This window comes from Phocoena sinus, chromosome 5 (assembly GCF_008692025.1).
Source record: "Phocoena sinus isolate mPhoSin1 chromosome 5, mPhoSin1.pri, whole genome shotgun sequence".
Lineage (NCBI taxonomy): Eukaryota > Metazoa > Chordata > Mammalia > Artiodactyla > Phocoenidae > Phocoena > Phocoena sinus.
The window spans coordinates 14,252,350-14,276,565 of NC_045767.1; the positions used below are offsets into that span (position 1 = coordinate 14,252,350).

The 24,216-nt window shown below is 36.1% G+C and overlaps 1 protein-coding gene across 2 annotated transcripts in view; it reads right to left on the bottom strand.

The window, feature by feature from the left end:
• Nucleotides 1-8,760: 8,760 nt before the first annotated feature.
• The window catches only part of HSPA4L (heat shock protein family A (Hsp70) member 4 like), a 53,454-nt gene continuing 37,998 nt past the window's right edge, over nucleotides 8,761-24,216 (bottom strand). For both annotated transcript variants that reach the window (XM_032632913.1, XM_032632914.1), the window contains 4 exons: nucleotides 24,012-24,119; nucleotides 21,519-21,638; nucleotides 17,002-17,163; nucleotides 8,761-14,009 (listed from right to left, as the gene is read on the bottom strand). In XM_032632913.1, the coding sequence (XP_032488804.1) occupies nucleotides 13,818-14,009; nucleotides 17,002-17,163; nucleotides 21,519-21,638; nucleotides 24,012-24,119 (582 nt within the window). In that variant the 3' untranslated portion in view covers nucleotides 8,761-13,817. The remainder of the gene's footprint in view (nucleotides 14,010-17,001; nucleotides 17,164-21,518; nucleotides 21,639-24,011; nucleotides 24,120-24,216) is intronic.

Sequence of the window (24,216 nt, forward strand, 5' to 3'; positions counted from 1 at the left end):
CCCTTGTGTGTTATTTGTTGTTTTTCCCTTGCTGCTTTTAATATGCTTTCTTTGTATTTAATTTTTGACTGTTTGATTAATATGTGTCTCGGCGTGTTTCTCCTTGGATTGATCCTGTATGGGACTCTCTGTGCTTCCTGGACTTCATTAACTATTTCCTTTCCCATATTAGGGAAGTTTTCAACTATAATCTCTTCAAATATCTTCTCAATCCCTTTCTTTTTCTCTTCTTCTTCTGGATCCCCTATAATTCGAATGTTGGTGCGTTTAATGTTGTCCCAGAGGTCTCTGAGACTGTCCTCAGGTCTTTTCATTCTTTTTTGTTTATTCTGCTCTGCAGTAGTTATTTCCACTATTTTGTCTTCCAGGTCACTTATCCATTCCTCTGCCTCAGGTATTCTGCTATTGATCCCATCTACAGTATTTATAATTTCATTTATTGTATTGTTCATCGTTGCTTGTTTCATCTTTAGTTCCTCTAGGTCCTTGTTCAATGTTTCTTGCATTTTGTCTATTCTATTTCCAAGATTTTGGATCACCTTTACTATCATTGTTCTGTATTCTTTTTCAGGTAGACTGCCTATTTCCTGTTCATTTGTTAGGTCTGGTGGGTTTTTATCTTGCTCCTTCATCTGCTGTGTATTTTTCTGTCTTCTCATTTTGTTTATCTTACTGTGTTTGGGGTCTCCTTTTTGCAGGCTGCATGTTCGTAGTTCCTGTTGTTTTTGATGTCTGTCCCCAGTGGCTAAGGTTGGTTCAGTGGGTTGTGTAGGCTTCCTGGTGGAGGGGACTAGGGCCTGTGTTCTGGTGGATGAGGCTGGATCTTGTCTTTCTGGTGGGCAGGTCCATGTCTGGTGGTGTGCTTTGGGGTGTCTGTGTCCTTATTATGACTTTAGGCAGCCTTTGCTAATTGGTGGGGTTGTGTTCCTGTCTTGCTAGTTGTTTGGCATAGGATGTTCAGCACTGTAGCTTGCTGGTCGTTGAGTGAAGCTGGGTGCTGGTGTTGAGATGGAGATCTCTGGGAGATTTTCGCCATTTGATATTATGTGGAGCTGGGAGGTCTCTTGTGGACCAGTGTCCTGAAGTTGGCTCTCCCACCTCAGAGGCACAGCACTGACTCCTGGCTGCAGCACCAAGAGCCTTTCATGCACATGGCTCAGAATAAAAGGAAGAAAAAGTAGAAAGAAAGAATTAGTAGAAGTAGAAAGAAAGAAGTAAAGAAAGAAATAAAGCAAGCAAGCAGGCAGGGAGGGGGGGAGGAAGGAAGGAAGGAGGGAAGGAAGGAAAAAAAGAAAGAATATAAAGTAAAATAAAATAAAGTAAGATAAAATATAATAAAGTTATTAAAATAAAAAAAAATATTAAAAAAAAAAAAAAAAACGGACAGATAGAGCCCTAGGACAAATGGTAGAAGCAAAGCTATACAGACAAAATCTCACACAGAAGCATACACATACACACTCACAAAAAAAGGAAAAGGGGAAAAAATCATAAATCTTGCTCTCAAAGTCCACCTCCTCAATTTGGGATGATTCATTGTCTGTTCATGTATTCCACAGATGCAGTTTCCATTAAGTTAATTTTGGAGCTTTAATCCGCTGCTTCTGAGGCTGCTGGGAGAGATTTCCCTTTCTTTTCTTTGTTCTCACAGCTCCCAGCGGCTCAGCTTTGGATTTGGCCCCGCCTCTGCGTGTAGTTCGCTGGAGAGCGTCTGCTCCTTGCTCAGACAGGATGGGGTTAAAGGAGCAGCTGATTCGGGAGCTCTGGCTCACTCAGGCCGGGGGGGGGGGGGGGGGGGGGGGGGGGGGAGGGGCACGGAGTGCGGGGCGAGCCTGTGGCGGCAGAGGCCGGCGTGATGTTGCACCAGCCTGAGGCGCGCTGTGTGTTCCCCCCGGGGAAGTTGTCCCTGGATCCCGGGACCCTGGCAGTGGTGGGCTGCACAGGCTCCCCGGAAGGGGGGTGTGGATAGTGACCTGTGCTCGCACACAGGCTTCTTGGTGGCGGCAGCAGGAGCCTTAGCGTCTCTTGCCTGTCTCTGGGGTCCGCGCTTTTAGCCGTGGCTCGCCCCCGTCCCTGGAGCTCCTTTAAGCAGCCTTCGTAATCCCCTCTCCTCGCGCACCAGGAAACAAAGAGGGAAGAAAAAGTCTCTTGCCTCTTCGGCAGGTCCAGACTTTTTCCTGGACTCCCTCCCGGCCAGCTATGGCACACTAACCCCCTGCAAGCTGTGTTCACGCTGCCAACCCCAGTCGTCTCTCGGCGCTCCGACCGAAGCCCGAGCCTCAGCTCCCAACCCCGCGTGCCCCGGAGGGTGAGCAGACAAGCCCCTCAGGCTGGTGAGTGCCGGTCGGCACCGATCCTCTGTGCGGGAATCTCACCGCTTTTCCCTCCGCACCCCTGTTGCTGTGCTCTCCTTCGCGGCTCCGAAGCTTTCCCGCTCCGCCACCCACAGTCTCCGCCCGCGAAGGGGCTTCCTAGTGTGTGGGAACCTTTCCTCCTTCACGGCTCCCTTCCGGAGGTGCAGGTCCCATCCCTATCCTTTTGTCTCTGTTTCTTGTTTTTTCTTTTACCCTACCCAGGTACGTGGGGGGTTTCTTGCCTTTTGGGAGGTCTGAGATCTTCTGCCAGCATTCAGTAGGTGTTCTGTAGTAGTTGTTCCACGTGTAGTTGTATTTCTGGTGTATCTGTGGGGAGGTAGGTGATCTCTGCCTTCTAAAAAGCTTTGATACAAATATTGAATCATGAAGTTGTACACTGGAAACGAATACAGTGTTGCATTTTAATTATACCTCAGTTAAATGAACAAACCTGTAGTTTTGACTTTCACAGCTAAGTCTTTAGTCTACTTGGATTTGATTCTTCTTTATACTGTGACATAGTAGTTAGTTGTGTTTTCCCCCATGTGGATGACAACTTTCCCCTGTACCTTTTAGTGATAGTCTGACCTTTGTCCAATGTTCTACACTGTCACCAAATGAATGGTCTTTTTGTGGGCCCTCTATTCTGTTCCATTGCATTCCTGCACCAATATTACGCTACTTTAACTATAGCTTAATAGCTTTATATGTATAATGCTGTAGCCAATACCCTGTTTTTATTTTTCTCTAAGAGTGTCTGCAGTTCTTGGCCTTTTGCATTTCAATATAAATATTAGCTTGTCATTCTCCAAAAGACACCTGCTGAGATTTTGACTAGACTTGCATTGCATTGAAATTGGAACTGTATTGAGTCTATGTAGCAATTTTGGGAGAACTGTCATTAACAAGATCAAGTCTTCCAATCTTTGAACATGGTATTTTTCTTCATTTAGGTCTACTATAATGTCTCAGTAATGTTTTATAATTTTTTCTATGTAGATTATATAGAGACCTCTCACAGAGGTCCTTTTTTTTTCCCCAAAACGTTGATTTATCTTTTAATCTTTGTATTTTCCTGTTTTTACAGTATTTTTACAATGAGTATGTTACCTTTTAAAATTTTTATTTATTTGAGGTATAGTTGCTGTCCAATATTATATGTTTGAGATATACAACAGTGATTCATAATTTTAAAGGTTATACTCCATTTATAGTTATTATAAAATATTGGCTATATTTCCTGTGTTACACAATATGTTCCTGTAGTTTGTTTATTTTATCCATAGTAGTTAGTTTGTACCTCTTAATCCCCAACCCATAACTTGCCCCTCCACCCTTCAGTCTCTTCATGATAACTACTAGGTCGTTCTCTATATTTGTGAGTCTGTTTCTTTTTTGTTACATTCACTAGTTTAGTTTTTAGATTCTACTTGTAAGTGATATCATACAGTATTTGTCTTTTTCTCAGTTATTTCACTTAGCATAATACCCTCCAAGTCCATCCAGGTTGTTGCAAATGCAACATTTCTTTTTTATGGCTGAGTAGTTTTCCATTGTATATATACACCACATCTTCTTTATTCATTCATCTGTTAATGGACATTCAGGTTATTTCCATATCTTGGCAATTGTAAATAATGCTGTTAGGAACATTGGGGTGCATGTATCTGTTCAAATTAGTGTTTTCATATTTTTCATTTATCTACCCAGTGTGGCATTGCTGGATTATATGGTAACTCTTAAGTTTTTTAAGGAACCTCTATTCTGTTTTCCATAGTGGCTATACCAATTTACATTCCCACCAACAGTGCAACTGTTCTCCACACCCTCTCTAGCATTTGTTATTTGTAGCGTTTTTTTATAATGGCCATTCTGACTGGTGTGAGGTTGCTACCTTATTGTAGTTTTGATTTGCATTTCTCTAATACTTTGTGATGTTGAGCATCTTTTCATGTGCCTATTGGCCATCTGTATGTCTTCTTTGGAGAAATGTGTATTTAGATCTTCTGCCCATTTTTTGATTGGGTTGTTTTTTAATATTGAGCTGTATGAGCTGTTTGTATGTTTTGGAGATTAATCCCTTGTCAGTTGCTTCGTTTGCAAATATTTTCTCCCATTCTGAGGGTTCTCCCATTCTGAGGGTTGTGTGTCTTGTTCATGGTTTTCTTTGCTGTGCAAAAGCTTTTAAGTTTCACTAGGTCCCACTTGTTTACTTTTGTTATTTTCATTTCTCTAGGAGGTGGGTCAAAAAAGATCTTGCTGCTATTTATGTCAAAGAGTGTTCCGCCTATGTTTTCCTCTAAGGGTTTTATAGTGTCTGGCCTTACATTTCGGTCTTTAATCCATTTTGAGTTTATTTTTGTACATGGCGTTAGGGAGTATTCTGATTTCATTCTTTTACATGTAGCTATCCAGTTTTCCCAGCACCACTTATTGAAGAAACTTTTCTCCATTGTATATTCTTGCCTCCTTTGTTATAGATTAGGTGACCATAGGTGCATGCGTTTATCTCTGGGCTTTCTATCCTGTTCCATTGATCTATATTTGTTTTTGTACCATTACCATACTGTCTTGATTACTGTAGCTTTGTAATATAGCCTGAAGTCAGGGAGCCTGATTCCTCCAGCTCCGTTTTTCTTTCTCAAGACTGCTTTGGCTATTCGGGGTCTTTTGTGTTTCCTTACAAATTGTAAAATTTTTTGTTCTAATTCTGTGAAAAAATGCCATTGGTAATTTGATAGGGATTGCACTGAATCTGTAGATTGCTTTGGGTAGTATAGTCATTTTTACAATATTGGTTCTTTCCTGGGCTCTGTACTCTGTTCCCCTGATTACTGTAGCTTTGTGGTACAGTTTGAAATCAGTGACTGCACTACCTCCAAGTTTGTTCTTTCTCAAGATTGCTTTGGCTATTCGGGGTTTTTTGTGTTTCCATATAAATTTGAAAATTATTTGTTCTAGTTCTGTGAAAAATGCCCTTGCTATTTGATATGGATGGCATTGAATCTGTAGATTACCCTGAGTAGTATGGTCACTTAAATTATATTAATTCTTCCAGTCCATGAACATATTATCCCTTTCCATCTGTTTGTTTTGTCCTCAGTTTATTTCATCAGTGTTTTATAGTTTTCTGAGTTCAGGTCTTTTACTACCTTAGGTAGGTTTTATTTCTAGGTATTGTATTCTTTCTGATGGGATTGTAAGTGGGATTATGGGTAGATTTTTAACTCAAAATCAATCTCTTTAATGCTTATGTTTGCTTTCCTTGATTAACTTTGGTAGAGGCTTGTCTGTTTTTAAAAATATTATTTTCAGGGCTTCCCTGGTAGCACAGTGGTTGAGAGTCCACCTGCCGATGCAAGGGACATGGGTTTGTGCCCCGGTCCGGGAAGCTCCCACAGGCCGCGGAGCGGCTGGGCCTGTGAGCCATGGCCACTGAGCCTGCGCGTCCGGAGCCTGTGCTCCGCAACGGGAGAGGCCACAACAGTGAGAGGCCCACGTACCCAAAAAAAAAAAAAAAAAAAAAAAAAAAAAAATATATATATATATATATAATTTTCAGATACAGGTTTTGATTCTTTATTCCATTTACTATTGATTTCAGCTCTTATTTCCTTCTTTACCTTTAGTTTTCTTCAGGTTCATTTTGCTGTTATCTACCTTTTTACTGGTATTCTTAAGTCATTACATCTTTTACATCATTTTAAGTATATGCATTAAAGCATACAGGCATACCTCAGAGATGTTGCAGGTTCAGTTTCACACCATGGTAATAAAGTGAATATGACAAAGTGAGTTTCACACATTTTTTGATTTTCCAGTGCCTGTAAGTTATCTTTGGGACTTCCCCAGCAGTTCAGTGGTTAAGACTCATGCATCCACTGCAGGGGGCACGGGTTTGATCCCTGGTCTGGGAACTAAGATCCTGAATGCCATGCTTGGTGCAGAAATAAAATAAATAAATTAAATAAATGAATAAATAAAAATAAAGTTATGTTTACCCTATACTGTAGTCTGTTAAGTGTGCAATACCATTAAGTCAAAAAAATACATACATACCTTATGTAAAAAATACTTGATTGCTAAAAAATACCTACCATCCTGTGACAACACACGGTTGCCATAAAGCTTCAATTTGTAAAAAAAACAGTAAAATGAGGTATGCCTGTATAAAATTCTAAATTAGTGCTTCAGCTGCAAGTTACCAAGTTGCACTTTATATGCAGGTTCATTGACTTAAAGATTGCTGAGTGCTTATTATGTGCATGCTCACGTACTGCAATGAGAGAAAGACTAGGTCCAAAAGAGATTGAGGTTTAAGGGGTACAGCTGCCATTAAAAGCAGGTTTATATTGTCATTCAAGTAGAAGTATGTTCTGATTTTCAACAGGATTTGACTTTTCTATAAGTTCATTTTTTTTCAATTCAAGCATACGGAATTTCTTTTGGCTATAGTGTCATGTTTACTAAATATTACATATTTATGTAAAATAGTTTTACCCAATAGCTGAGTGATAGTTCATATAATTATATTAGATCTAGGTTTTAAAGTTCTATTCATTTCTGTTTATACTTTTGTGGGCCTACTACCAGTTATCAATGATATTGTGGGCCTCTTTTCGTAGTTGTCAAATCGCTTTATATATTTAGAGGCTGTTGTTTCAGAGTTACATTTCTGGTGAATTGCTCTACCATTATTAAAACTCTGTATACCAATACTCCCCCTTTTTTTCCGCACTGTAAAGGCAACTTAATCTGATTAATAAGTTTCTTTTGATTGGCATTTTCTTATATTTTTTCATTAATTTACTTTCAACTATTACATCATTATGTTTAAGAAGTGTATTTGTAAACACTACATATAGTTCTTAAACTGCTAAGTTTATGGTACTTACGTTGCCATAACTAGTGATATTTGGATTTCTATTATTTTATTTCTCTTTGTTCTTTGCTTCTCTTTGCCTTCAACAGGGTTAATTTTCTTTACTACAAATTCCTAATTATTTGTTCTTAATTTAACGTGAATCTTGTTATGTCTAAAACGAATACACAAATCCTTTTCAGTGAGGTTAAACAGGAGACCAAATGTAATTGTGAAGAAAAGTAAGGAAATGCTGCTCAACAGAACTGCTTCAAATTGCCTTTTGGCATTTGCAGGATGCATGAACCATCCTGAACCGATTTCTTTACCTTTCAGCAGAGGGGAGAGCTTGAGGATAAAGTATTAGGAGGTACTTACAGTCAACGGACATTCCTTCTTCACCTCGGGAAGGTTATCAACTCTTTGCTGTTTAATCACTAGGGATTGTGGGTTAAAAAAAAAAAAAAGAGCAAAATCCTCTCCAGTTCTTCCCCAAATCAGGATAAGATGAACAGGAATGAACTGCCAACAGTTCAGCCTTCTAGACTTTGAAAGGACTCATTTCCATTTCATTGGAAAGTTAAATGGGGGTATAAATATTCTTCTGAGTTGAGGATTTATTATCCTTCTTATTCTCACAAATTGTTCAAGCACTAGAAGATTAAGCACCAAATGCTGTAATCTAGACCAGGGGACCTCAGTTGTTTCCTTATCCCGACATGCTATTTGACACATTTTCAACTGGAATAGCAATTCTTAAAAAGAGGTTAGGAGAAACTTGCGCAGGGAGCTCCTCTTTGTGTACTGAAAATTTCTGAAGTCTAGTTCATTTATCGCTAGATTTTCTCTTCTAATATAAAAGTTAAGTTATTCGCTGACAACACAATATTAGCAAACTACTATTGTAGTTTTCAGAATCGATTATCATTTGATGGTTTAAAAAGTTTGTCAATTTACTCAGAACCCTCACTGCCAAGCAAATTTATGTAAATGACTCTGATGACCTGTCCACAAACCACCAAGTCAGTGAAGTTCAGTATGTGAACATTAAGCCTCAGGTGTGTAAAACTCATGGTTCAAAGAGTAAGTAAATATATTTATAATTACATAACTTCTTGACAATGTGCACTTGCCATCCAAAAATGAAATGCATTTATCAATTGCTATTTGTTCACTAGTATGAAGATGCCATTTTATATACATAATGTTTTATAAACTTTGATTCTGTGAAATGTAAACATTTTAAATGTGAACCAAAATTGTATGCCACATATATATTAGCATCATATATAATAACATTACCGACTTAACATTACAAACCATTCTCGTGTCTGCTTATTGAAACTAAGGGTCCATTATATGCAGTTTATAGACACATCACACTTGATTATGATTTTCTGCTTTACACTGGTCACTGTGCTAAAAACAAACTGGGAAATTGAGAAATCAAATGCAGTAGTTTTCTTTAAAAAAAAAATAATAAAGCTAGTAGGTACTAAACTGCCAGAAGGTATTTTATACTAATGACTGGAGTCGGAGTCACTATGTGTATAAATTATTTTAATAATGGTTGGAGAAAGGAAAAATGACTTGGATGCCATTTTAGTACTAAACAATTCAGTAACTTCATTAAAAATTTGCTTCTATATTAAACAACGATGGCTTCATCCTGCCAAATATAACATTTTTTACTTTTAATGTGAGTCTCCTTCCAAGACACTAAGCCATAAAAGTATTATTTCAGGTGAAGAAACCACAACACTTTAATGTTTCCTTTGCTTAGCTCTCCATTTCTAATTACATTTTTACATCTGCATTCTGGGTGGGTCCATAAGATTTCAAGAGCATGTTAACTCAAGGTCTTGGAAGCAAAAAATTTAAGAAATTCTGAAAAAAAACAAGGAGGATGCACAACACATGTATGTAATCAGAAGGCAGCAAAGAATTGAAGTTGTCTGATCTTTAACAACTATTTTGAATTTCTGACCCTTTTTGTTACATTGATATCTGGATTAAAAACGAGGGACGTTGGTTACTTAATACACAGTACTCACAAAATTGACCTCTTTTGGTCTAGAACTACTTAAAAGTATTCAAAGGCCAGAATATGAAAAATCTATTAAGCCTCTTAAATTTTAGAGAAATTACATATGGAAACTTATAACATGGCTTTTCAAGTATAAATTTAAGAGTCAAAAAATTCTTAACAGTAAGATTTGGTTTTAAAGTAAAAAGACAGGTAATAAAGTTAGCTATCAAAGTGATCGTAAAAGTATTTTTTTAAATCCATGAAATAAAAGACTTAAATAATAATCCAGAATAAAACAAAATATAATTGAAAGAAATATAATGATTATTTAAGAGTCCAGAACTGAGAGATGAAACAAGAAAACTGGAAAGACTAAGATAATTTCCACTTATAGTGTAATATACTATAATGCAATTAATCTATCTAAAACATGTTGAAGTTCACTAATCTCTTTATAGGATGGGTAATCAATACACTTCCCTAATACTCATCATGTGACCTAGGACATGACAGTAAATTAGAGATTCCAAAGCAAAGATCATTACCATTTATTTTTGTTGCTGTTGTTGATATGGATTTTGACCTGCCTGACAGACTAAGTCAAATGTTCGTGATTCAATTATTAGTTTTCTTTCTTTGACTTGAAAGCTCCAAGTTATTTCATAATGTATCTTAACAGACATGCCTTTTGTTTTAATGCTTACTCGAACAATATGCTAGAGGTACCCCTAGAGATCTGGAAGGTGAAAGAGCCATTACCACTTATAGGTACTGACTACTGCCATAGACATTTAGGGGTTTTTCTTCTAAGCAGTTCGTTAATATTCTAAAAATTCCAGGTACCCTGTTATTGTATGAAACAATCACCCTTGAATTTAACAAGGGAAAAAAACTTAAGACATCTGGCTATATTATAAACCCAGAGCTGTCTGGTTAAGAAACATGGAAGAATATTAATTTTAGTTTATTGTGTATTAGAGATGTGAAAGTAAAATAACTAAAGCTTTTGTTTTGGTTAAAGACCTGGTCTTGATCTGCGTTAAATCTTATTACTTTTTATCAAAAGAAAAGATTATGTGCTTCCTGGAAGTTGTTTTAAAATTATACTTTGGCTTAACCTTGACAAAAAAAAAAAAAAGGTAATTTTAAAACTGTTTTCTCTTTTTTGATCAAAAAGTCTGTCTCTTCTGAAATTGACTAAGAAGATTAGTTTGGTAAATGACTGATAGTTATAAAACATACTGTAGTTAAGAGGACAATAAAACATTAGAATCAGACTTTATAAGCATCCTGACACCTGTGTCATTTGAAAAGATATCAGTGGCTGACTTTAATCAATGCCATCAGATTTTAAATACTGAGGTATCAATACAATTAGATATGCCTCTCATTAAGTTTTACAGAATCCACTATCACAAAACCAAATTCCACTTAGAAGTTCTGAAGTCTAACCACAAAATAACGTCTACTTTAGAACTGAAGTTTTTTTGTTGTCAGATTCTAAAAGTTGAGAAAGATGAAGTTATATTTGTCTACCACTTCTAAATCTATGATATGTAAAGTTAATGCCAAGACTTTAATTGTTGTGGACTACCAAATACCAACTATTAAAAACAAAACAAAATCCTAATGGGAATGTTTGTAGGCTTAGTATTACAATTCAAATTTATGAAAACAGGGATGGTTAGATCTGTTTTGGGTCAATTGATCACTGTATTCAAATGTCTATTATCTTTAGTCTTTCAAAACAGTTGAATCTGTGCTAATTTGGATAAACTGTTTTAACATATCACTTTATTATGTTGATAATTGATCCCCAAAATTCACTTTAAAGACTTCTAGCTAGGAAATATAATCATAAGTATACTAAAAATTGACCCCCCAAAGTCTAAGAAATCTTTATTTCTTCTTAAAGTCTAATTTTTACCTTTTTAAAATTGAGATTATCTGTTATTCCAATAGCCTCATTCTTTGGTGTGCTGTTTGTATCAATAGTTGTTTTAAAACTTAAGTATTCTGTATATTGCTAAGGAATTAAAACATCACAGACTTTCTTTTGTTACATTATTTAGCAATCTTTGTTTTTAAAATCACCATGTGATTGGCTATCAGGAGTTGATTTCTAAAACCAAATAATTTATACTTTTCCAGAGTCGTAGTGTATTAGATTAATACATTAAATTAATCATTTCCTATTAATCCTATTAATCATTTCCTACATACTTAGTTCTTATTTGTTTACTACAGGAATACATCCTATATTGCAATGTATTTTTAAAAATAACTTCTAAAATAGTGGCTTTTTATTTTGAAAAAAGATCTTTAATTTTTCATCTAAGCACTGCATATTTCATACAGATTAAAATTAAACTGGACCCATGCCTTCTACCCAAAACTATATTGAGAACATTTTCTCTTTTATTACCGTATTCAATAAATAATTATAAGGTTAAGGGCTTTTGAAAATCATTTAAGTTGAATAAATGGGTAGGAAAAGTATACATATTATCTTTGGATGTATTTAACTTATTAAATGAAGTGTTACATAACTGCAGGAATTGGAATGTTATAATTCTGACTAAAACACAAAACTATATAAACTGACTTATGGAACTGGAAAATGTCAGGATGTACTACACAATTCAGATGCAGAAAGCTTTGTTCCCGTATATTCCCAATTAGTTTTGGAGGTACAGCTCCTAACAAAGTGGGTGGAGATTTTCTTCTTAAAAAGCTGTGAATGCCCTATGTGTACTGTTATATATTCCCTTTCATAACTTTATGCTCTTACTGAAGTGAACCTATATATTCAACATACCAACGAAAAGTAACAAACATGCTTTTAAAAAAATGTATTTCATCATTACTAATGTATATAATTACTTCATTAGTTTGAAAACATTAAAAAATATATTGGGTCTATATGATTTTTTAATGCAAAAAAGGGACATCTCCCTCAAAAATGATGAATAAAAATCCCTGCAAAATGCACTGCTCCATACTTTCCTTTCAGTGCAGACTACACTGTAGAAACAGAATCTCTCTTAGAGAACTAGTTGTGAGAAGTAACGACTATCCCTAAAGATATTAAACTCTCAATTTTTATTACTTAAGAAAAGTCCATATTAATTTTTTTTAAATCCTTAGTATAAAGATGATGTAGCTTTGGGGAAAACTGAGCCTTTCAAAATTTTAACCTATGTCAATCTAGTTGATTGGCATTAAGAACACAAGTGCCCATGCATTGTCTATGCTTCTTTTTCTTGTAGGTTGAAAAGTCATTTCATTCTGCTCCCATATCAAGCTTCTGCACAGAACTGAACAGTGTGAACAAGTCTGGTGATGAAGCACAGATTAAGTCTTTAAAATATCTTAATTTCACAGCCCTTCAACCCACATAATTTATATATGAAGCACCAAAACTGGAGCCAAGGTCTGAACAGGTATTGTAACAGCAGGAACTATAATTTAATCACATCATATTACACTATGTAACATTCTATATTTTGCCTGTTGATGTGTAACACAGTTAAGTTTATTACAAGCAGTATTTCCTAAGACCTATAGTATAAGTGCTTCTTTTCAAGTATTACTGCTTATTTAGTGTTTATATGTTAACATTAAGTAAATCAGTGATAAATGTATATAATGCAATACACATTGTGCCGTTTCTCCCTGCCCTCTGTTAACATATTAACAAAATCAATAAGAAGACCAAAACAACTACTAAAACTAAAACAAGGTTATCAACGTCACAGATGCATGTCTGTGTAGGTCAACAGCATTTCCCCCTTAACATGAAGGTATTTTCATCAAAAATGCTTCATCATTTTTGGGCCAGCATCACTTTAGCAGCAGCTGGTCTTCAGGACAAGTAGATCAGAAGTTTCAAGTGCTAAAGACACTGAACTACTCTAAGAAACATCAATCCACATGACTAATGAAAAGAAGCTAACTGCTGGTGTCACCTTAACATAAAATTGTGCATTTTCCTTTTCAATGTGTGATTTAGTTCATTTATATGATGAAAACAAGGTTTTGAAGTTCTCATGGCACACCGAGATGGACTAATTTGTCAAGGAACCTCTTATTTGTTTTAATATTTAAATTATAACAATACCATAACTAGAAAAAGGTCAGTGACTTGGTGGCTTTAAACCACATCAGTTTCAATATTTGTTTTTCAAAATAATGATGCAATTAAATCTATGCTTCTGCAACAGTAGCACAATACAGTATCCTTTCCTGAATAAAGGAGCTGAGGTTTATCCAAGTAGAAGCTTTAAATAAGGTTGCCAGCTACTTATCAATCTTGCATCTTTGACATAAAATATATTAGGAAAGCTTAAACTGACTTGTTAATGTATATTCAGCTAAATCTTCACATTAAGCAGCAATGGAAATGAACAGGAGGTGCACTCAATATAAAACACTTTTCAAAACTACTCCAAAAAACAAATGACAAAAAGTGGTTAAGAACAACTAAACGTCTGTTGTGTGTACCAGATGTAAAAGAAGAATGGACCCTGTGGTTACTTGCACTGTTTGAATTACGTGAAGCTGAAATTAAGACTTAGTCCACTTCCATCTCTCCAGAAGATTTAGTATGCTGTGTGCTGTCTTTTGTTGTATCTGGTTTAGTTTCAGTCCCACTCTGTCCATCCACTGGTCCGTTGTGTTCACTATTAGCTCTTGCCTTGTCTTCAGCAACCTCTACTTTTGGTTTGGGCTTATAAATGATGGGGTTACAGAAATGATCCAGTTCCTAAAGACATGAAGAAAATTGATTATATTAAAAATATTATGTAACAAGTTACCATTAACATTCTAAAGTCCACTTTAACTTTCTAAATTTCCACATAATTCCACATTCCTGAATAGCTGTTGGCTCAGCTAGATAATCAACTAATTCTTAAACTACCGATTTACCTTCTCGGCTAGTGTTTGTCAGGGGTGATAAGAAACTATTCAGTCTTTAATAAAATATTCTGTATTTACTGTTCCTAAAATTTTTTCCTCATAATATGAATACAGTGTATTTTGGCGGGAAAACTTTTTATTTTATTTATTTTTTTGGCTGCACTGCGCAGCATGCGACATCTTAGCTTCCCGACCAGGGATTGAACCTGGGCTCTTGGCAGTGAGACTGCGGAGTCCTCACCACTGGCCCGCCAGGGAATTCCCAGGAATGAATTTTAATTCATTCCTTTAAATTATGCCGAGAGCTCTGTTATGAAAATTACATCATGTAATACCTATTGCATAAATTAAAATTTCTCAACATTTACAAAAAAGTTTTAATAAATGGAATTATATAAATATACACACTGTCTTCATTTACTTTCTGAAAACAGCTCAGTAGCCTTTTCTGTTGAAGGAAAAATAAGCCATGAAAGTAAATTCAACTTAATAATTTAAAAGAGATATATTTTCCATATCCTTGCTTTTTCTACACAGAAATAAAAGACCATTTCAGATAAAGCTACTGAAACACTTTAAGTTCTTTCAAGACCAGTGTCACAGATATTGGGATAGGGACGGAAACACAGAAAGTAACATCCTTGGGGAGTGTTTTAGTGCAAACTGTTATCACACTCTGCATCTCATCTGATTAGGAGTAAATTACTATAGATTCTTTGCCAAACTTTCTCAAAAGGAAAATACTCTTATTTTATGATTTTAAATACCCATTTTGGTACAGGAAAAGTTGCTCAACATCACTAATCATCAGAAAAACGCAAATCAAAATCACAGTGACATATCTCACACATGTCAGAATGGCTATCATCAAAAATAATACAAATAACAAATTTTGGCAAGGATATAGGGAAAAGGGAACTCTAGGTACACGTCTGGTGGAAATGTAAATTGGTACAGCCATTATAGAAAACAGTATGGGGGTTCCTCAAAAAGCTAAAAATAGAATTACCATATGATCCAGCAATTCTACTTCTGGGTATATATCCAGAAAAAATGAAAATACTAATTTGAAAAGATACATGCACCCTAATGTTCCTAAGCAGCATTATTTACAATAGCCAAGATAAGAAGCAACCTAAGTGTCCATCAACAGATGAATGGACAAAGAAGATGTGGCACGTATATACAATGGAATATTACTACTCAGCCATGAAAAAAGAATGACAATTTGCCGCTTGCAACAACATGGAGGGTATTATGCTTATAGAAAAAGACAAATACTGTATGTTATTACTTACATGTGGAATTTTAAAAATAAAGCAAATGAGTGAATATAACAAAAAAGAAATAGATTCACAGATATAAACAAACTAGAGGTTACCAGTGGGGAGAGGGAACTGGGGAGGGGAAAGATACAGGTAGAGGATTAAGAGGTACAAACTAATATGTATAAAATAAATAAGCTACAAGGATATATTGTACAACATAGGAAATATAGCCAATATTTTATAATAACTTTGAAGTATAATCTATAAAACATTAATCACTGTGTGTACACTTGAAACTAATCTTGCAAACCAAATATACTCCAATTAAAAACACCCTAAAACCTGTTTTTGTTTTAAAAATGAATCAAATACCTACAGACATACTGAACCAGATTAAAAAGAATCACCTGAAATTCCATCTCCTATAGATTAACATAACTAACCTTTTGGTGAACATCCTAGATGTATGTCCATGCACACACACATCTCCAAACATACAAATCTATGAACATGCTAATTGATACAGTGAGATTACAGAATCTAAATAAAGTTATCTTTCCTTTTTCACTGAATATGTTGTATAAATCTATATATCTAAATAGATTTACCTCTGATATCTTAAATACTATATTTAATTGTTGAAATGTGTTTTAATATTGAAATATGCATCAATTTATTTATCTAGTTTCTTACTGATAGGTATTTAGGTTGTCGCCAGTTTTTTGCTATCATAAGCAAGGGTATTTATCTGCATATACTTATGCAACAGTCAAATTAAGGTGAATTCCTAGAATTGTGATTTCTGCACTAAAGGGTAAACTCATTTTAAATTTCTATACATATTCTGAAATGATGTCCCAGAAAAACGGTAACAAATTTAACCAAGTTGCTCAGGAACGGCGTCCATTTTTTCACACCCTTGGCAATTATGGCAAAGATTGTGAATGTAAACACACAACCAAATCAGAGAGAAGAGATTCGCATTTCTTAGATTAGTAATGAAGATGAACACCTTTTCATATGTTTATTGGATATGTATTTCTTTCTTTGTCAGATGTTTTACCAATGTCTTTACTCATTTTTCTACTTAGATGCTGATCTTTATTATCATGTTTGTCCCTGTGTTTTTCATAGTGTTTTCTATAACCTTTGACATTTTCAGTAGTAATGTTTTTTAAACTGGAAAGTTTATCTCATAAGTAAGACTTTACCATGGAATTTTACACGTTTCAATCTACGTCAAAGACAAACATATATTGCAGTTTTACAATGGAGGCTCAGAAGTATTATACAGCCTAGAAAAATCGGACATATTTGGAGTTGTCACATTGCTTTACTTCATTCTGTATTACACTTAAAATCTAAAAAACAGCTTTGTGTATATGACTAATTAAATCAAGGAACAGAGATGTCCCACCTAGAATGTTTTTTTTTCCCCCAAATTAAAGATTAGCCTCAAATTCCTGTTTTTCTGTATTCTTCTGCCAAGCTGATTATTTCTCAAAGTATGGCTCCTATTAAAAATGTTTAGTGACTGACCCCATGAAAAAGAAGTTTATAGTTTCTTACCTTTGACTTTGTGACTATTTCTGAAACTTTCACCACAGGATCTTGAGTGAGACTTAGTTTGTTCTGTGCATTCATCTTACTGTTCAGCCAACTCATGGCTTCACTGATATATTTTTCAACTTTTTCCATTTCAGCAGGATCCAAATGATCGTATCTTTCATCCTATTAGGAAAAAAAAATACTTAATGTAACAGGTTTTTCAATAAGCACCAATTTATTGATAATTTCTGCTTAAAAGAGTTAAGACTCTTATTGAGTGTACACCTCACACATACACATGTGAAGAAGCCATTTACAGACTACACAGAACTGAAGAAACTGGGAGAAAGAAAAATCAGTATGGGGTTTTAAAAGGAAAGGCCTTCTGAAGAAGTCAGGTTTGGAAAAGAATGGTGAAGAGTATTAGAGGAAAAAGTAGTATTTAGCCAAGAAAGAAGCTGCATGGACTTAAATTTGTCAGGGAGTAAAGAAAAATAAGTTAAGCAGGCACATAGCAAGCTAGATAGAAAATTCTGACTGTACAACAGAATATGTTTAAGTTGTTGACAAGAATTACTGGGTTGGCCAAAAAGTGCCTTTGGTTTTTAAGTAAAAATAAAAGACACATTTTCCATGTTCACCAAGAACTTCACTGAACAACGCATTCACCCTTTTGTTCCACTACCTTCTGCCATTTTTCAGGCAACGTCATAATTCCATCTTCCCAAAACTTTTTCTTTTTGAGCAAGGAACCGTTCCAGGCCTTTTACAGTCTTCCAGGGAACTGAAATTTTTTCCATTAAGAGAATTTCGTAAAGACCAAAATAAGTGGAAATCCAAAGGTGCAATATCTGGTGAATATGGCAGATGAATCAGAACCTCCCAGCCAAGCTGTAACAGTTTTTGCCTGGTCATCAAAGAAACACGTGGTTATCCTGATGGAAGATCATGCGTTTTCTGTAGACTAATTCCGGACGCTTTCCATCGAGTGCTGCTTTCAGTTGGTCTAACTGGGGGCAGTACTTGTTGGAATTAATCTTTTTGTTTTCCAGAAGGAGCTCATAATAGAGGACTCCCTCCCAATCCCACCATATATGCAACATCACTTTCTTTGGATGAAGCCCGGCCTTTCATGGTGGTGGTGGTGGTTCATTTCGCTTGCCCCATGATCTCTTCCGTTCCAAATTATTGTACAGTATTCACTTTTCTTTGCCCCTCACAATTTGTTTTAAAAACGAAACGTTTTCATTACATTTAAGTAGAGAATCATGTTCGGAAATATGGTCAAGGTTTTTCTCGCTTAACCTATGTGGAACCCAAACATCAAAGTGATTAACATAACCAAGCTGGTGCAAATGATTTTCAACACTTGATTTGTATATTTTGAGTATGTCGGCTATCTCCCGCGTGGTATAACATTGATTGTTCTCAATGTCTCGATTTGATCGCTGTCAACTTCAACTGGTCTACCTGACTGTGGAGCATCATCCAGCGAGAAATGTCCATCATTAAACTTCACAAACCACTTTTGACACATCTGTTCAGTCACAGCACCTTCTCCATACACTGCACAAATCTTGTTTTTCAGTTGCATTTTTACTTTGTTTGAAATAATAAAGCATAATATGCCGAAAATGTTGTTTTCTTCCATCTTCATTATTAAAATGGCTACACAAAAATTCACCAATTTTGATGTTGTTTTTAAAATGCACGCTGATATGACAGCTGTCAAAATACAATCTAATAAAATTGTTTCGAATGAAGTTTAAGACAACTAAGCGCTAGTAGAGCCATCTTACAAAAAAACCGAATGAACCTTTTGGCCAACCCAATACATAATAAAATTTTGTCTGAAAGAGACAACTGCAGCTGTCACATGTAGGCAACGATCTTAAGATGTGATGATTTAGACTGGCAGTCTCAAAACCAGAAAGAAATGACAATGCAACATATAGAAAGAGGATCTCCTCCCCATTCATCCCTCTATCTGCATGCTTTTTTATTTTATTTTTTTTTTGGCGGTACGCGGGCCTCTCACTGTTGTGGCCTCTCCCGTTGCGGAGCACAGGCTCCGGACGTGCAGGCTCAGTGGCCATGACTCACGGGCCCAGCCGCTCTGCGGCATGTGGGATCTTCCCTGACCGGGGCACGAACCCGTGTCCCCTGCATCGGCAGGCAGACTCTCAACCACTGCGCCCCCAGGGAAGCCCCCTGCATGCTTTTAAAAAAATCTCTAGCCTGAACCTCTTCCCTGAACTCCCTACTCTATAGCCAACTTCCAACTTGAATTCTTATTTGTAATGTCTGAAACGACTTACCTATGTTTCAAACTCATGATTACCTCCCCACCTACTCTTCCAAGTTCTCCCCGTCTCAGTAAATGGCAACTTCACCCTTGCAGGCCAAAAATCCTTGGAGTCATTTGACTCCTCTTTCTGTTATATTTACATAAAATCTATCAGTGAATCTTATTGGCTCTGCCTTCAAAATATATGCAGCAGAAATCCAACCACTTCTTCCCCCTCCACTCTCTGGGTTCAGGGCTCCGTCACTGCTTGCTTGTGTTATTCTAATGTTTTAACTAGTCTCTCTGCTTCCGTAGCCTTTAAAAGAAAAGTCAAAATTTAGAATTCTATGCTCAAAAGCCTCCAGTGGATTCCTATCTTAGTGTAAAATCCAAACTTTTATAATGGCCCACTAGGCCCTTCATGATCTGGCAGCTGATAATCCCACCCCGCAATGTTCTGAGCCACACTGGCTTCCTTACTGTTACTCCAACACATTTTCCCCTTTGCAACTGCTATTCCCCCTTTGTTAAGGACATTCTTTTTATAGTTATCATACATCTTGAACCCTCATGTCCTTTAATTCTCCCCTCACATGATGTCATCTTATTAGTCTGCATTTCTGACAAATCTCCACCTATGGCAGTCCCTTACTTTTCCCATAGCCCTTATCACCATCTGACTACTTCATAGTAACTCATTTATTGTCTATCTCTTCCCACTGAAGCATATTAGAAACAAGTTCAGTGTTTTGTTTGATGCTGTAGTTCCAGCACCTTGAAGAGAGCCTGGAACGTAGTAACTCAAAATTCTTGAGCATAAGTGAAATCTTGCCTTGCTGTGAATAATATTTTAAACCTGCATCCTCAAGAAGACTGCTACAGCCTGGCGAACACTAAGTTATGGTAGTTGTATACAGATCTTCCAATACCAGATGTGAAATACTCTTGGTGTTTTTATTTGTCTGCTTGTTCCTTCTTACTTTTCCTTTATCCTTAAATTCTATTTGTACTTATATGGACACTGATATTGGCAGGCACATTCACAATCAGTACCTGGATTATTCTTTTAGGTAGGCTGGATTGCACTCTTTATTTTACAGAATTTACAAATCTTTATTCCTAAAATAAGCAATCACCCTCCACATTGTGTAGTGAAAAGCAGTATAGTTGTTAAGGGTCTGTATGTTTCAGATTGCTTAGGTTTTATCCTGACTGCTTCTCTTAACCTACCTGTGTAATCCTTGACAAGTTTGCTTAAGCACTGCACTTCTCTTACATAATACATTCTTGTGAGAATAAAGTGAGATAATTCATGCAAAGTGCCTGGTAAATGTAAGCTATGATAATACCCTGCCTAAATCTTTCTGGTGCTGGCCTCTCCAGCCCACTGATGCAATTTTAACATCAGTGGTAAAACCTGGGGGAATTATAGTGGATATCTGTTTAAAACAGGAGTCAGCAAACTTGTCCTGCAGGCCAAATCCAACTTACTGAATTTTTAAATAAAGTTATTCTGGAACACAGCCATGCCCATTCATTTACACATTGTGTGTTTGCTCTTGCACTACAATGGCAAAGTTGGGTAGTTGTATAGAGATGGTAGGCCTACAGAGCCTATAATATTTATTATTTGTTCATTTAAAGAAAAAGCCTGCTAACCTCTGATTTAGAGGGAAAAAATCATCAGCTTAATTTTGTCAAATCTTACTGTTAGATCCAAATGGAGATATTATCTATACAACTAAATATTTCAGGCTGAAAAACAGTGGAAAGGTTAAGGGTAGTAAGATAGATTTGGGCACATATATAAAACAATAAATGATACGGGAGTTACAGATGACTGAAAGACTGGAAGACAAAGTGCAACCAAAAGAAAAAGAGGCCAAGGGACAAAATGAATGCTAGCAGAGTCCAGTTTCAAAGAGGCCTGTAAATTAAAAAAGGTCCAAAAAAACCTTCTGCACTATAATGAAACACCTAAGAAGAAAACAATGAATTTGGTCACTGGATTAAATTTATAATATAGTTTTAGGGAATTTTAAAAGATTAAAGCCACATATCTGCACTGTATTTGAAATTATCAGTATCCTTTACTGATAATTTTACAGTAAAGAAAAAAAAGGTTAAGTTTGGTGCACAATGTCTCTGGAATTTGGTAGCAACAACTGCTATAGCTTTGTAGTTGAGAATTTTTAGATTTACCCCACCCTCTCTGCGTAATACACACCAGTTTACTTTATGAATTCAATACCTTGTTTCTGTATGCTTCTATAACTTTCATGACAAGTTGGATCTTTTTTCCCAAGTCGTTTAAAGCTTTTGGTCTCTCTTCATGTTCCACGTACCTCATTTGAATTGGCTGGCCATATTTCTGTTAACACAAGTTTTTTAAAAAGAAAAAGTTATTAACAGAAAACAACTTCTATTGGGCCCTTACAGAATGATGAATAGGAAAGAAAGCTGGTCAGATTAAAATATGTCCCCTCTTGTTTTCCTACATGGAGATGAGTTCCAGTTGTTATTTGCTTACTGAATCCTACACAGGAATGCCTATCTTCTCTCATTCATTAAGATTACCTCTTGATTCCTCTCAAATCCAAAGAAAATCTTTAATTACTTTAAAGTTACGTGTTCAAAGTCTATAAAACCGTTAAGAAAACCATAAGGACTATACACTGTGTGCAGGACTCATGTATTTGAAACTTGGTTTCAAATATTTATAATGCATATAACTCTCTAAAAGCAACATGATTACTGGGATTTCCTGATATTTAATACCTATTGAATATTATTTGTTACATTTATTCATTAGATTAAGATGTGTATTTTAAGTATAGTGCTTAAAAACAAAAAAACCCATTCAGTCCCTTGCCCCAGGTGCCTGGTAGGAGGGAGTTTCTAAATTTTAAAACAGCCTCCTATAACTTTGAGGAGGGGAATGCATTAGAAAGACAAATATTTTCTTTCAAATCCTTTACATATTTAAATAAAAATCAGCTTATTTTAGAGCAATTTTAGGTTTTCAGAAAAGTTACAAAGGAAACAATAAAGAGCCAAGCGCCTTTTCTCTAATGTTAACATCTTATACCTCGTGGTATATTTGTCAAAACTAAGAAACCAACACTGGTGTATTACTATTAACTGAACTCCAGATTATGTGGATTTCATCTTTTTCTGTTCCAGGATACCATATTGCATTTAGTCTCTTTACACATCATACTTTTTATTGTTAATGTTTTTGAAAGCATTTTAATTCCTAAAAGCCATCTCAAAAAAAACAGTAAAGCCTGTGAAAACATCTATAACATTCATTTCTATGGTTACTTATATATTTGAAGCGAAATAATCCATTCTGGGAGCTGCTGGGCTTTTCAGTTATTTCTATTAGCCTCAGCTGCCTGGTTTGCGCCTCCAGCCCCAAGTATATATATTTTAGGGAGATGGGGAGTAAAAACCACCAAGATAAAATACAGTAAAGCTAGTTTTGCGTTCATAAGCTTAGGTTTTCAAGTTGCTTTTTAATTATTCCCTTTGAAAGTAATTTATTGGCATGAAGGTAATTTTTGCAAGGTATTAACTTCTTTTGCACACACCACCCCCGCCAATCCCTAAAGGGCTTCCTTTTCCCATACGCTAGAAGTCCTTATTAATGTCATCACCTAGCATCTGTGTATTCACTTGCTACTCAAAGAATGGTTCAGGGACCAGCAGCATCAGAATCTCCCAGAAGCTTATTAAAAAGTACAGAATCGGGCTTCCCTGGTGGCGCAGTGGTTGAGAGTCTGCCTGCCGCTGCAGAGGACACGGGTTCGTGCCCTAGTCCGGGAAGATCCCACATGCCGCAGAGCGGCTGGGCCCGTGAGCCATGGCCGCTGAGCCTGTGCGTCCGGAGCCTGTGCTCCGCAACGGGAGAGGCCACAACAGTGAGAGGCCCGTGTACCGCAAAAAGAAAAAAAAAAAGTGCAGAATCATGGGCCCAACTCAGATATACTGAGCCATAATTTGCTTTTCAGTAAGGGCCCCCGGTAATTCATGTGCACATTAAAGGACTGCTATGATTCACACTAGGAAGGAAAATTTCCTGTCATCCTTCCAATCTGAACTTCTAATCTTTTAAAGCATTTTTTTTTCTGTGTGGGGGGAGCGCTGGGTAGCAAGCAGGAGGAACAGAGTAATAGTGGTCTTTTCTTAAAGTCAGACCACTGACCTAGTAGAAAAAGGGCAGCTGGTGGACACATCTCCTTATTTCTTTGTAAAAGGACACTGAAGAGCAGGGGTACTATTTCTGAAGTTCTTTGCTGGCCTGGTGTCCCACTAATTTCACATTAGTTATAATGTGAAAACAGGAAAGGGAAGTTTATTACTCCTCAAACTCAGAGCAGTCAAGGGGGAAAGAAGCAGAGCAAGGGTAACTCCTTTAATGGATAAGGGGTCAGGTTGACAAATCACTTATTAATGACATCTCAGAAACATATGGCTTGTATGAAAGTAATATTAACACTCTGGTCATCTGCTAAATTTTTATATCTGAGTATCATGATAGACAAATATGATTATACATTATTTAATTTCAGTTATCATGTAGCATTACTCACCTCAAATTCAGAGAACACTTCCTCTTACACATACCTGCCTTAGTAATTTCTTATATATTTATTAAACACATACACTGTGCTCTTACACCGTAATTTTTAGGACAACTTAATGTTCTGTTCAACACTAACACGGACTTTAAAAAGTTTACCTTTAGTTCTTGAAGCTTATCCACATAAATCTGTTTAGCTTGGTCCTCTCCTTCTTCATAAAGCCAATTTTCTGTGTCTTCCAATATTGCAGACAGTTTTCTCAAGTCCTAGTTATACATTTAAGAGATACTGATTGAAAATGCTCTCCTTAGAAATAAAAGTCATCAAGGCAGCACAAAATGTTTTTCAAGTGTAAAAAATTAT